The sequence below is a fragment of the Zeus faber genome, assembly GCF_960531495.2.
Source record: "Zeus faber genome assembly, chromosome: 21".
NCBI lineage: Eukaryota > Metazoa > Chordata > Actinopteri > Zeiformes > Zeidae > Zeus > Zeus faber.
Genome location: NC_137208.1, coordinates 5962551 through 5976863, shown reverse-complemented (window position 1 = coordinate 5976863; position 14313 = coordinate 5962551). Strand labels below are relative to the sequence as shown.

General features: G+C 45.0%; 1 protein-coding gene across 1 annotated transcript; it reads right to left on the bottom strand.

The window, feature by feature from the left end:
* Positions 1-276: 276 nt before the first annotated feature.
* On the bottom strand, positions 277-8715 carry LOC307246435 (amine sulfotransferase-like; the record flags this gene model as incomplete). The annotated part of the gene is made up of 7 exons (XM_080022344.1): positions 277-404; positions 729-903; positions 1020-1114; positions 2073-2199; positions 2294-2499; positions 7482-7556; positions 8616-8715. 7 exons carry the CDS (start codon positions 8713-8715, stop codon positions 277-279), a joined length of 906 nt encoding a protein of 301 aa, XP_079878470.1.
* Positions 8716-14313: the final 5598 nt, after the last annotated feature.

Genomic DNA, 14313 nt, shown 5'->3' with positions numbered 1-14313 from the left:
GTTCGGTTTAATGCACAATGAGAAAGGGAGGACTTCCATTGAGCGATTAAACTTTATTTATTTTCCGTTTATGAATTGAAGAAAATACATTTCAAAGCATTTCTCTTTCTGATCACCTATTCTTTCTTTAAAGACTTGTTTTCAGATACAGCGAAATACACTTTTTTTAACGAGTATATCTGCATGGGAGAGAGAGAGAGCAAGAGAGAGAGAGCAAAAGGGAGAGAGAGACAGAGAGACAGAGAGACAGAGAGACAGAAAGACAGAAGGAGAGCTTCAGTTGTGGCTTTCAGCCATATCCCAAGTAAAATTGATTGGAATGTCTTTCATCTTCTCCTCACAGAGCTTGTCAAAGTGCTCGTTCTGCGCCACGGTGATTGAGTTCTTCCAGTCACCAATGGTTCCTTGGTTGGGGCAAGATTTGGAAGACAAGATTTGACATTAACGAGTATCATTTCAGAGAACTAAAGGAAGAGTCCTTTTAAACCTTGGTTTGGACCCACCATCAAGCCAACCAAGTCAGATTAATTCTTCCTCAGGCATCACTGACACACTGTAGGTCAGTGGTTAGTTATGGCTAGCTGTCGATGTTTATTGAATCAAGTGTACAGAATATAATAAAGGATAACTGTATACGATGATATACTGTGCGTGTGTGTGTGTGTGTGTGTGTGTGTGTGTGTGTGTGTGTGTGTGTGTGTGTGTGGGTGTGTTGGTGTGGCATTTACCTTTCCTCAGGAAATTTCCCTTTTTTTTAAAATGATTAGACATGAACTCATAGTTGGCTTCTTTGTCATCTCTCATGTTGCCGAATGTTGACCTCTGGACGATGTTGTCAATGGTGGCGTCCGACAGATCCTTCCCTAAAAACTCACATAGACGGACCACCACCGATCTCAGGTCCTGAACCACAGAAAGAAATCACTGCCAATAGTAGAGATGTGGGAGTGTGATCAAAACTTTAAACAAATATTCCCTTTTTACAACAAATAACAAGTGTGTATATTATAAACAATTACCTTGATCATCTCTTCGTAACTCAGGAAGTGAATGTTAAACTTATCTTGATTGGCGAACCAATCTCTGACATGGTCAAACCAGGAGCCCCCCATCACTGGGTAGAGAGACAAATAAACAGAGTAAATACGAGTATTTATTGTCATAGACAAGTAATCCTTTTGCCCCAAATAGCTGGCCATTTTATCCTGTATATACTAGTGCATGCCTATTCAAAATGCATTTTAATAGCACAGTTTAACACTTTCCACAATGGAAGATGAAACTGCCGGTTAAAGTCACACCGTGGAAGGACACTCTGACTCAGTCACAGAGCCCTAAAGCCCCTCCCCACTGCTGCACAGAGCTGAGCCATCGGATGTTGTTTATTAATATTACATGTGTCGCGTGTCTAAATTGCACCAAATTCAACACTGCACACGTCCTTGGGCACAGTGCGATGCACTGCTGCCTCACAGCAAGAAGGTCCTGGTTTCAATTCCCACCTGGGGCCCTGTTGGCACCGTTCTCCGGCAGGTTATCTCCCAATTAGGGGTCTTTCTCTGTGGAGTTTGCATGTTCTCCCCGTGCTCACAGGGGGTTTCCTCCATCTAACAACAGTAAGGACCCCCACCAAAAACATGCACACATCACCGTCTGACCAGTATTGGACATATGGAACCAGGTCCCTGGGCGCGTCGTTGCATGGTGCCCACTGCTCCCCCGGAGGAAGGGATGCCAGAATTGGTTAAATGCAAAGAATCCATTTCACCGGCCACATCCAAAAGCATGTGTTGGTATAACAAATAAAAATTCTTCTTCAGACAGAAAGAGATTCCTTTCTTTCATGATTTGAAGATATCATTTGTAAATATTGTATTATTGTGCTTCCCATTGAATCTTTTTTCAAATGCATTTAGTTTTTTTATTGCTGAACTAGATTTTAGTTTAAAAAGATTATTGTAAATTACTTAATGTTGGGTCTGCTTTTTTTTATTCATCTGTTAATCAAGATAATCAAAGCTGAATCTTGTTTCTATTCTATATACATAGACGTGACAATGTGAGAAACTTACTCCTTCCACTGAAGAACTTGTCGATCATCACTTCCCAGGTCTTCAAATCCTCCAGGTTCTTTACTAACTGGGTGAAGTGGAAGTAGGAGACCATAACATCTTTAGGATTCCTGGTAATGTAGATGACCTGAACAGTTAACAAAACATTGGGATTACTGCAATGTGCCTAGCCGCATGTGCGGGAAATATGCTCCTGCATGCATGCATGTATGGGAACGGACTTTGGCCTTCTTCCGAAGCAGTCCCCGGGGTGCAAGGTGCTGCGGGAGGTGGGAGGTGAAGAGGCGTGGTGAGGGGACTTGGCCATAGTCCACTCCCTTAGGCTTTAGCTCCAGCCAGGGCATCTGTTTTAAGGTGGTGGTATTCTCCATCTTGGGAAGGTTCTCCTTGTAGATCAGGGTGATGATCCGCTGAGACCACACCGTCCCTGGTCAGTGTATTTCGATCACAACCAGCAAGAAGAAGAGACAAACAAAGACATGTGTTTGTTTAGGCCCTAGAGTCTGTCCCCACATCTACAAAGGAAAAAGCCAGGAACAATGTCTTTGACAGCCTTGTAAAAAAGGGAGGGAACTATTACCTTGGAATGTGATATTATTGTAATTCAAAACATCCCTGTTATTCTAAACACGCAGTTCAGCATCAGCCTGAGCCCGCTGGATGAGCACGTGACCAACCTTACCACCATTGTGCACCAGTTTCTTGCTGCCTCGCTGGTTTCAGCTGCAACGGCTACAACTACCTCCAGCGATCCTGTCCCCCCAATGCTGTCCATGCCGACTGGTCACCTCTGATGCCACCACATATCCTTGAACCTTGGTCTTCCTGCACCAGAGAAGTAGGCTGGCGATCCAGAGACGTGCCAGAGCTGGTGCAAGTGCGATTTGGTGTTCCACTCCCAGCCTTACCGGTTTGTCCATGAGAGGGCAGAGGCGTCTTTTGTAATCACTACTGTTTCCAGGCCAGTGTGGGAGAAACAAACTCCTGCCAGCCATCGTACAAGACATCTTTTTGTACTTGGCATAGCTTTTACTTGTATGTCTGTCTGTTAGCAGAAAATGTGGGAGAGGAGCTAGCATTTGGGCATCCTCATCCTTTTTTGGAGAGGTATGCCTGCTGCGTGCACCAGAGGACACTCCATGGGGCCGCTGAGGCTTCAGCTGAGCCAAAATGGGCACCTCATCTCTGGGGTCCAGTTCCATTAGGAGTAGATTGCAGCACAAGTTACTAGACGTATACAGGATGTTTCTGGAAGCAAGATTCCACAAAACACACAATAAGTCAGAGTAACCTAGATCTGCTCAATTAAGCTACCTCACTATGATGCCCAAGACTCCAACCACCCCAACTGAATATACGTTACCACCTCCAAAGTATTAATTACCACGTGAGACTCAACTGTCTAGATACTGACTACAACTACCACACAAAGTAATCACCCACTTGAACGGCTCAACTCAAACCACAACTGAATATTCTATTGATAGTGTAGCCATCTCTTTACCTGTCTGATTTAGGCTTATGACTCGAGGCACAAAATAAATATTAACATTATTTGATAGTCCACATAATCCCATAAAGTTTATGGAACATAAGGTTAGGGAGGCATGGGGTTCAGCAAAGGTGTTAGAGGCAGAGAGATGTATTACAGCCTCCTCACTCAGCCTGTATCAACTAAGGGATTTGTATGCTCTTTCTCGGTGTGTTTAGTATTGTAAAAGTGGAATGTTTTATGTAAAGAATGGATTAAGTCTTGCAGTGACTTAACTACAGGAATTGTATCTTTGAGTAAGCTTAAAGATTGTATCGATCTAGAGCAGGGGTGTCAAACATACGGCCTGCGGGCCGGATCATGCCCGCGAACAGGTTTAATCCAGCCCGCGAGATGATTTTGCAAAGCATAAAATTGAGCTGCAATTTTTCAATGAATGAAACTGCTTTTCTAAATGTGTCCAGTGGGTGTCACAATAGCAATTCTGTTAAGCAAGCAAACTGTTTATACTGGGGCTGAACAAGTAGGCTACAGCCAGTCCAGAGCTAGCCTGTCTTTCTGCCTGACCAATTTGAACATTACGTGCTTTGGCACCCTCATTGCCTCAAAATGTCTCTGTCAAAAAAGAGAAAAGTGGACGCAGAGTGCAGAGTATTCCAAGAAAAATGCTCATCCTCCTATTTATTCACGGAAGTGAATGGGAAAGCTGTGTGTTTGGTGTGTTCACAGCATGTTTCAGTGCAAAGAATATAACCGTCCTCGCCACTATGAGACTCTTCATGGCGACAAATACAACAACTTTCAAGGACAACAGAGAAGAGAGAAGGTGAATGAATTATTGCCGGTTCTGAAGAAACAGCAGTCTGTGTTTACTCGTCGCCGAGAAATCAGTGATGCTGCAGTGAAAGCCAGCTACATTATAGCTAATAAAATTGCAGTGGCTTCAAAGCCACTTATTGAGGGGGAATTTGTAAAAACATGCATGCTGAAGGCCACGGAGATTGTGCGCCCTGAAAAGCGCAGGCTTTTGCAAATATCAGCCTGACAAGAAATACAGTTGCAGGATTTCTGATCTTTCGGCGGATTCGGACAGCCAATTGAAGCGCAGTTTTAAAGTCATTTATTGCTTTTTCAGTTGCAAATGACGAAAGCACGGACATTACTGATGTTGCGCAACTGGCAATATTCATCCGCGGAGTTGATGACACTTTGACTGTCACCGAGGACTTTGTGGAGTTGGTGCCAATGACGGACACCACAACAGCAGCTGATATTTTCACGGCACTCGTCGGCGCACTGGACAGGCTTGAAGTGGACTGGTCCCGCGCTGTCAGCCTGGCTACAGATGGTGCGCCCTCAATGGTCGGGAAAAATGCAGGTGTTGCGACAAAGTTCAGAGAGAAAGTGCAGACTGCAAATGGAGGCATGCCGCAGCCATGAAGCGGTTCAAAGATGAAATAACGGGACTATTGCGGGAGTTTGAGACACGCTTTCAGATTTTTGGTGAACTGGAGAAAGACTTCAAAGTTTTTTGCTCGACCATTCACCGCAAATGCGCTTGATCTGCCCGTCAACATCCAACTTGAAATAATAGGCTTGCAGTGTGACTCAGATTTGAAGGGCAAGTTTGCCGCAGCTGGCTTGGACACATTTTTATCTTTTGCCACTTTACCCCAACTTGACAGCCCTTGCTGCAAAAGTGTTGTGCATGTTTGGAACCACATATCTTTGTGAGCAAGTTTTCTCTGTAATGAGCATCAATAAAACAAAGCTGTGCTCAAGGCTCACAAATAAGCACTTGAATAACATCCTGAGATTGGCTACCATTCAGGATGTGACTGATATAGATGCACTTGTGAAAGCTAAAAGATGCCAGGGTAACCCCGCTTAAAATGTTGCATGAGATACTGCACCCTGATATAGTTCTGTGAAAATGATTGTCTTCTGTGGAAATTTAAAGAAAATGAACAGAGTGTGAATTACTGTAATAATGTCAGTCACTTCAGTTCATAAGTTTGGTTTGTTTAAATTGTTCATGCATTAAACAGCTTTTATTTTTCTATCAAGAAATAGTGTAGCCTACAAGGCAGGGAGTAAATCAACCCTCTTGAATAGTTTCTACCTCGGTTTGTATGGTCTATTGAGTTAGCACAGGATTAATATGTGGAAATGACAAATGAGGTATTTGATACATAAAAGAGTTGTTTTATTTATTTATTATTTATTTTGTATTTTTTTTCAATCCCAGATAGGCTGTGACTTAAAGTTTAATGGCTTTCTAGATCCACTGAGATGAAGTCTAAGTTCTTTTTGGAGTAAAACAAAGAAAACAATCTGAAGTTGTCGTTATTTTTAAGTTTTTATGCCATGATTTTACTGGTCCGGCCCACTTGAGAACAGATTTTCCTCCATGTGGCCCCTGAGCTAAAATGAGTTTGACACCCCTAATCTAGAGGATCGTTGAAGAAGCTTTGTTAAACTCAGAAATCACCCCCCTCGGACAGACGTCTTGCCAGCTGGTGATGGTCACAGTTTCTTTCACTATTTTAACTCCAGCCAGCACAAAATAACATTCACGATTGAGTCATCACATCCCTGGGATGGCCTTTCTGGGCTGGGCAATAACCTTTCGGTTATCGTTGTTTTCGGAACGTGGAATGAGGCAACACTTGCCCAGCCATTAGACGGGAGAACGTTTTTGTTGCTTTAAAACACGCTTTTGCACCTGCTCCATGGGTTTGCTAAATTACTTTAACTGTGAATGGAGGAGTGGGTTTATGTTAGGTGTGTTGTTGCAATCTTATGGAGATTAATTACATCTTGTTGCATACTATGCTCGGAAAACTTGGTGCCGGGGTTATTGGGTTGATTACATTCTGTAGCCTTTAGCCTTGCCTCTTTGGTTGTGTTCGCCCTTGTATTCCTGCCATAAGGTTTGCCTTATCATCCTGCCATAAAGTTTGCCTTATCTTGAGCACCTATGCATCTGTGAGGTTGAACTGACCATATATTCTCAGACTCAGTTTTATGTCATGTTGTCTCCTACCGCCGGCAAATGTTTCCCCCTCCATGTAGTAGATAGTCTATGTTCCTCCCTCACTGGGAGGTGCCCTTGTGGAAAAGGAGTGCACCCACTGTCACGTCAAGTTCATAAAGCGAAGGCACACACCCATAGGCGGTTTTATCGTAAGCATAGGTAGGATATTGCTTGGGGCCTCATCCGCCAAAGTGGCCTCATGAAATTGTGTTTCCTTTTTTAAAAATCTTTATTTTTAAATTTTAAAACATTTGTCGCTCTTCCAGTCGGCGTTTCTGCTTTCCGCACCAGAACCGAGCAAGCTATTCGCCAGGTTGCGTGCCTGGCGCACTGAGATGTAGGTCTCCAATCCGGAATGTGCGCACCATGCACACCCCCGGCACACACACACACAAACACACACTTTTGTCTTGAAAGAATGAAAGATTAGATACTTCTATATTTTTGGCCATATTCAAGATTCAAGATTCAAGATTTTTATTTGTCACATACATATACATACTTCCATACATATATGCAGTGAAATGTAATAATATTGTCATATTGTCTTCCTCCTAACAGACTGAAGGTCATTTGAAGTTCTTCAGTTTGAAGAGTTACAATTCTAATTTGGGTCTGTCCTTTTATTTCTGTGGCTTTGTTAACTGGAAAGAGCACAATAACTAACTATAGTACTTGTTTTATTTATCTTTTATTTTGTGAAACATTAGGTTATATAATGTTAGGTTATATAATCTTAAAATAAATAAAATACTTACTGAGTGTATCATATTTTTCACGTGTTATTGATTTGCCAATACGCAGATGTTACAGTATATAAATCATTGTATCAAATTTTCCAAAAGAGTTTGTGAAAGATCATAAGTAAAATTTTACTTACCAGATTTCGGAAAAGATATGAGAAAAACGTCATCATCTCTGATTTCAAAATGTTCAAGGCTGTCAAAGTACTCCGCTGTTTGTTCAAATCCATCAATCACCATAAAAACAGTATCTTTGTAAATGATAAGGTTATCAAGGATTTGCAATTCCTGACAATTCATGGAAAGGGTCATAGCTGACAGGTTGGGGAACTGTGAAGCCAAAAAAACAGACCCAAAGCGGGAGACAGAACTGGAATGAAGAGAGATGTTTCAGGAGAGGAGCTGTAAATGAATGACATATTATTTATTTTATGTAGTAGTTTGGCCCGAAGGGAAAATTCACTTGGCTAAACGGAACTGTCTGTGTACAAGTGAACAAACAAATAAGTGCACGTTCGGGAATAAGTTCCTTGACTGACAAGTCTCTTGTTTGTGTTCGAGCAAGGTGGTCCAGAATGGGGCTCCTCCCCTGAGTGTGTGTGTGGAATGGGGTTTTAACCTGCTGTTAAGTATGCCAGTATGCCATTGGATTCAGGACAGAGTTACTCTGCAAGTGGAGTTCAAGTTCTCAACCTGCAATGCAACTCTTTACTAATTCTTAAATCATCAAGAACTGCTTCAATAACTCTGTCCTGTGGATGACCGGTGGAATGAAAAGAGCACAGTTTTTGGTGATGAAATATCACCACCAACCCCCCTCTTTGAAGAACTATTTATCATGTTTGGGTCTATAAACAACTGATCACTTCTCCCAAATGGGGAGAATCACCACGGTGAGACAAATAAACATAGAAACAAACAACATTTACACAAAAACATAAACATTGGATGACAACATGTATTGAAAAACTGTGAATTAGGTCCAGGAAAACTGGAACTACAGCTGGTCATTTGGCCTCTCCCTGTCATAATTATGGCAGCAAATGAGGGAGGAAAGGAGAGGAATGCAACCAGGAGGGTGCTGAGGTGCACTTAAAGCAGGAGTGATGGTGTGTGTGTGTGTGTGTGTGTGTGTGTGTGTGTGTGTGTGTGTGTGTAAGATGTCCACCGGTGAGTGTACATGACTTATCCCCATTGGCATTGGTGTAGAAGGTTGGGAATATTTTGTGGCGCCTCCAAGCAGCGAAAAGGGCCCCGAAGCCCCCCCGAACTCTGCAGGCCCGTGGTCACCTTACAGCTCCAGGAAAGCCCAGAGTAGCCTGTCCTGCGGCCACAGAAGACCCTGGGGCCCCCAGAGAGCCAGAGGGTCATGGAGCAACCCCCACACCCAGCCACGAGGTGCATGACCCAGTCCAAGGGAGCACGAGGAGACTCCGCACCCCAGGGGCGCACACATACAACCAACCCCCGGGTGCAGGCACAAGACGCAGCCGCTGGCACAGAACCCGGCCATGGGCACAAGACATGGACCGCGGGCCCAGATCCCGGCCCCACGGTGACAGACCGACACCCCGCCCATCCCTTTAAGTTTATCTTCCTGTTTTGCCAGCAAGCCTTTCTTTTACCTTCATGATTTTATTTATGCCGAACGACTGTCTCCCTCCCTAACCCGTACATGTGAGTAGAGACTCCTACAAGTGATGTAGTCATCAGGATACAGGAGGGTCAGGGTGCCGGAAGAAGGTGCCCAGGGGCTCACTGACTGTTGGAAACCCTCACAGACCTGGAGGATGAGCGGGACTTCCTACACTGCCAGCCAGACCACGTCCTCCCCAGCGCGTGTCCCCGGATGGACGGAGTGAACCTGCCATGGCCTGGCGCCCGGCACAGCACCATCGCTGTCAGGGAGCTTTCTTAATGTCTGTCTGTCTTGCAGAGGGGATCGGCGTACAGGCTTGTCAGCCGACCAAAAGCCAGGGAACAGAACACCATTCCTCCTACGCCCGACACCATCCTCAGCATTATTATCATTAATTATTATTTATACTGTATGTGTGGCCAGCGAGCTGTTCTGGTCAAACGAAAGCAAAAACAACCCAGTCTCCCTCCCTAAACACTTAGCTGTGGGCAGAGACTCCCACAAGTGGCACCTGAACAAAGACCGGGAACGGGCAGGGCGCAAAGTAAAAGGCCCCCCGGAACTGATCCGCTGGCTGCAGAAATGCCTCGCAGACCTGGACAAGGAGCGGGACTACCTCTGCTGTCAGCTAGAGCACGTCCTCACCAGCGTGCGTCCGCGGCTGGACAGAGCGGACCCGCTGCGGCTGGGCACCCAGAGTCGCTGCCACCACACCATCACTGTCTCAGTGAGACACAAGCGCCACCGGGAAGATGAGTGGCGCAAGCACACAGCTACACGCCACCACCAACTGGGAGCCAGCCGGAGGACCAGCTCCAAGTCTGGCCATAGGACCCACGTGGGCTTCACCTCAACCCCAGCCCGTCCCGGTGGCCCGGGAGAGTCGCAGGGACCCTGGCCCTGCCCAATGAACTGGAGGGGGCCAGCTGGGTCTTCGCCTCACTCTTTGGTGCCGCGGGATGCTGTCTCCCCTTCCCGCGCTGTCCCCTCTCTGTCCTCCATAACCTCCTAGGGCTGCGCTGCGTGGGCCCACAGACAGCTGCACAAACGCCTGGGCAGGGGTGCTGGCACTGCAGATGACCCGACCATGTTCAGTAGGACTGCCCTTTGATGGATGTCGGACAGGTGGTTTGGGTTGTGGGCCCGCCAGGCCCCTCCCAGCAGTCGGGGAGGGACCTACATGTACCGGTAATAGTACAAGGTGGTAAACATCAGTCTTTGCTGGACTCTGGCTGTATCAGATGATGGTCCAGCAATGCCTGGTTCGACCTGAGGCTTTGTTGGAGGCATTTGGAGTGGAGATTTGGTGTGTGGATGGGGATAACACAAGTATCCAGTGGTGTGGCTAGAAATGTGTTACCGGGGAAAAAAGCATAGGTTTAAGGCTGCAGATTAGCACCTGTCATACTCCCTGATTTTGCGTACGGATTAGCCAGGGTTTGACACTTTAATGAAGGAGGCTGTGAGTATTGCGCAGTGTGCGGTATCGCGCAAGCTGCCTCAAATTGGCCTAATCAGTGCTGATTGGTCTGACTTAAGACAGGGAGCTTTCTTAATGTTTGTCTGTCTCACAGAGGAGATCGGCACACGGGATCGCAATGAGGCTCGTCAGCCAACTAGGAGTCAGAGAGTGGAATGTCATTCCTCCCCCAATATTATCATTATTATTATAAATTATTATTTATATGTTTGGCAGCGAGCTGTTCGGTTCAAATGCGTAATAAAAACTCTTGCCATGACCCCAGGACCAACGTGGCAATCGCTGGGTCCACAGCCCATTGCCGTGACCCATAGAAGAATGTCCTGATCACCCACTTAATCAGAGCTTCCCAAACATGATGGAGATAATTCAATTTTGTAGAGGCTGTTATTTTAATCAAAATGAAATCTGTTAAGTATAAATGAATGGTCAGGTCTGGGTATTTATATTTTTTCATCTAGGCCTCATTATTTTTCCAATCTCCCGATTATGTTCTGTCACTGCATCGATTCAGAATCGTCCACATCCGCATCGCGATGCATCTTAAAATCGAGAAATTTCCACACCTCGAGTCGTTCGTGGTTTCTGTGGTGTCAGGGGTGGAGGAGTCCCCACTGGGGTATTCCCCGGTTCCAGTGTTATCCTCCACAGATTAACCCTTCACGGTGCCTTTGAGGGAGTAGTTAAAATAGATGCCGTATTGATGCGCCCAGACACCGCGCTCACTCACCCGTATTTTATGCTGATTAGGTTATGTTGAGTGAGCCGTGACAGTCGGGAGAGGAAATAACCCAGTTGTTGGTGCCGAAAGGATGGCGGGAAATGCTCTTCCAGGTGGCTCACCATAACCTGATGGCGGGGCACTTCGGACACGATAAAACTCGGCAATTTCCAGTGACCATCTCTTGATGGGCCAAAGCACTGATGAGGCCATGTTACAATGCCAGTTTTCTGATGTCTTCTCCACCCTGCTGAGCCGTCCGTCGTACATCACCATTTAGAGACGACCCCAGGGGTGAAAGTATGCTCCAGGGTCGGTCAGCTTCTGTGTAAACTACTGAAAGGTTAACATAATGTCGAAGTTTGATGCGTATCCCATGCCCCGGGTCAACGAACTCCTTCACCAGTTAGGCACGGCTCGGTTTTTAATGACACTGGATTTAACTGGCAGATTTCCTTGTCGTCAGAGTCCAAGGAGAAATCGTCTTTCTCCACTCTGCAGGGGTTGTACTAATTTGTGACGCTTCCATTTGGGTTGTTTTGGGGCCCCAGCCACCTTGAAGAGACTCATGGACCGGCCTGGTGGCTCCTCAGCACAAGTCGGGCAGCGCTGCAGCTTTACCAATCAGTCTCTTTCGCGCTGATTGGTCACACCCGATATAGTATAAAGTTATACTCACAATATAAGGGAAGCCAAAAGCAGTAATATGTATAATTTTGTCTGACAGGTATGACAAGCAAATGTAAGGGTGAAAAACAGAATGTACTGTAACTGAGGGTGGCTCAGTCTAACTGACCCATTTACTTAAATATTTTTAGCTTATCTACGCCACCAATATAGACTGAAGAGGTGATGGTGTGGTGCCTCCGAGAAGCAACAGAGGAGAAACCAGCAGCTTACGAAAACAATAGTGAAGAAACACACAAAGTACCTGCCCAGAAAGGTTAAGAAGGGCAAACTCGAATGTATAAAATATTTTGGTCATGTCTGGAAAAATCAGTTGTTCTGCAGTCCAACTCGGCCCTTGTTACTTTTTATAAAGAATTAAAGACTCTGTTTTCTCCATGACACCGGCTGGGAGAGTCTTCATATATGTTGTTTTTTCTTTCCGTGGGGAGCTGAGGCGCATGAAGGGAAACACCTGCGGTCCGGAGCACATCCACTCAAAACTAACTGTCGCTTCCTTTTAGTTTATCTTCCTGTTTTACCAGCAAGCCTTTCTGTTACCATTATGAATAAAATCCTCGCCATGTCAGCGGTCCACTTCCCGAACGACTCCGTCTCCCTCCCTTAACCCATACATGTGGGTAGACTCCCGAATTCAGTAATTAAAAAAATATTTTAATAATTTTAACACTTTGAAAATGTATACATGTAAAAATAATTTGGATGGCCAGGAGTGGTGGTAGTTTACGAAAGTAAATGCTACCATTCACATGATGGGTATAGTAGAAAAACAAAGGTATTGAATGAAGTACCCTTTTGGTATCGGTATAACTTTAAGGGTACTGTTATTGGTACTGGTATCAGATTTTTTTAAACAATACCTAGCCCGAGTATTTATGCACTCTGGAAACTCTGTGGCCTTGAGAAGCAAGCCAAGGATTTGCCCCCGGGTGACTACTAGCCAATTTCACCACAACACTAGTCGTCCAAACGTAACCAAAGGGGGAACGCTGCTTTAAGCACAGCCAACATTTACGCTCCCTAGGTCCACCGCATAGAATGAACACAGTCTTGTAACTGTACCGCCAGAACCTTATTACACAACAACAACTTATAAACAGTAGTCATGGGAAAACACACAGTAAAAGCAAATATCCCCATGGCGTATGTCCCAGAATGGAACAACACACTCGCATAAACTGCTTACCAGAAACTTTGCCCACAGCTGCAACCAATTACCTAAACAAGCACGTAGACTACCAGGCCAATACATTATGTCACATGGCACACAGCTCAAACACACACAAAATATATAGTAGATGCTGACGATGAGCTGTTTGTGGACGGATCATGCTTCAAGATCACATTGGCAACCATGCAGGTTTGGCTGTGGTATGGCGCCAAGCAAACCAGCAGTTTATTAAAATTCAAAGTGAGGCCTGTCCACAACCATGCTCAGTGCAGCTTGCGCAATTAAAAGCCTTAAAAGCAGTATGTAGAGAGGGCGACGTAATAGTGAATATCAATTTGGATTCTGCATATGTGCATGGCGTTTGTCACTTGTTTGGGGCAGTATTGGAAACAAAGAGGTTTACTTAGCACCACCTTGCAGTATTTATTGTTACACCAATGTTGTTGTTACACTAATCTCTGTCGCAATGTAGCTGAATGTTATTCTCCCTTGTAAGTCGCTTTGGATAAAAGCGTCTGCTAAATGATTAAATGTAAATGTAAATGTTTAAGAAAAGTGATGATACACCCATCTTACATCACAGTTAAATTTATGAGTTAATGACAGCATTACTGTTACCAAAACGAGTGGCAATAATCAAATGTCAAGCACATAAAAAAGGAAATTATTATAAAATCACAGGAAATAGTGCAACTGATGAGGTGGAGAAACAAGCTTCGAAATGTGCAACAGGAATTCAAGCGCCGTTGATCATGCCTGTAGCGCAGGGGTCTCAAACTCAACTTACCTGGGGGCCGCTAGAGGAAGAGTCTGGGTGAGGCTGGGCCGCAAGTATTCCACAAAGAAAGGGTTTCAAGTATTCCAAAAAAAAGTACAACTCTTTTTCCCTTACCTATTGCAACACTATGCTGTCTTTATTAGGTCACTGATTACTCTTGTTGAGTCCGCCCACTTCCTAAGTCCTTTTTACCTTGAAGTGGGTGGCAGGATATATTTTCCTTCCACCTAGTGTCACTCCGGAATCACGTTTCAACCAAGTGACTAACGTGTTGGCTAACTTGTCAACAAACACCACCGGAAACTGTCACGAGCCTGAGCTATGGTAGCCCACAAGTGATTAAAAAAATATAAAACGCCCAGGGCAACGACTCAGCAAAAGGTGCGTGTGAGAAAAACGCGCGGGCTACACTAACACTAAACTTTGATGTCAAGTAGGGGGCCACAAAATATCGTCCCACGGGCCTCAATTTTGAGAATTGAGGCCCCTGCTG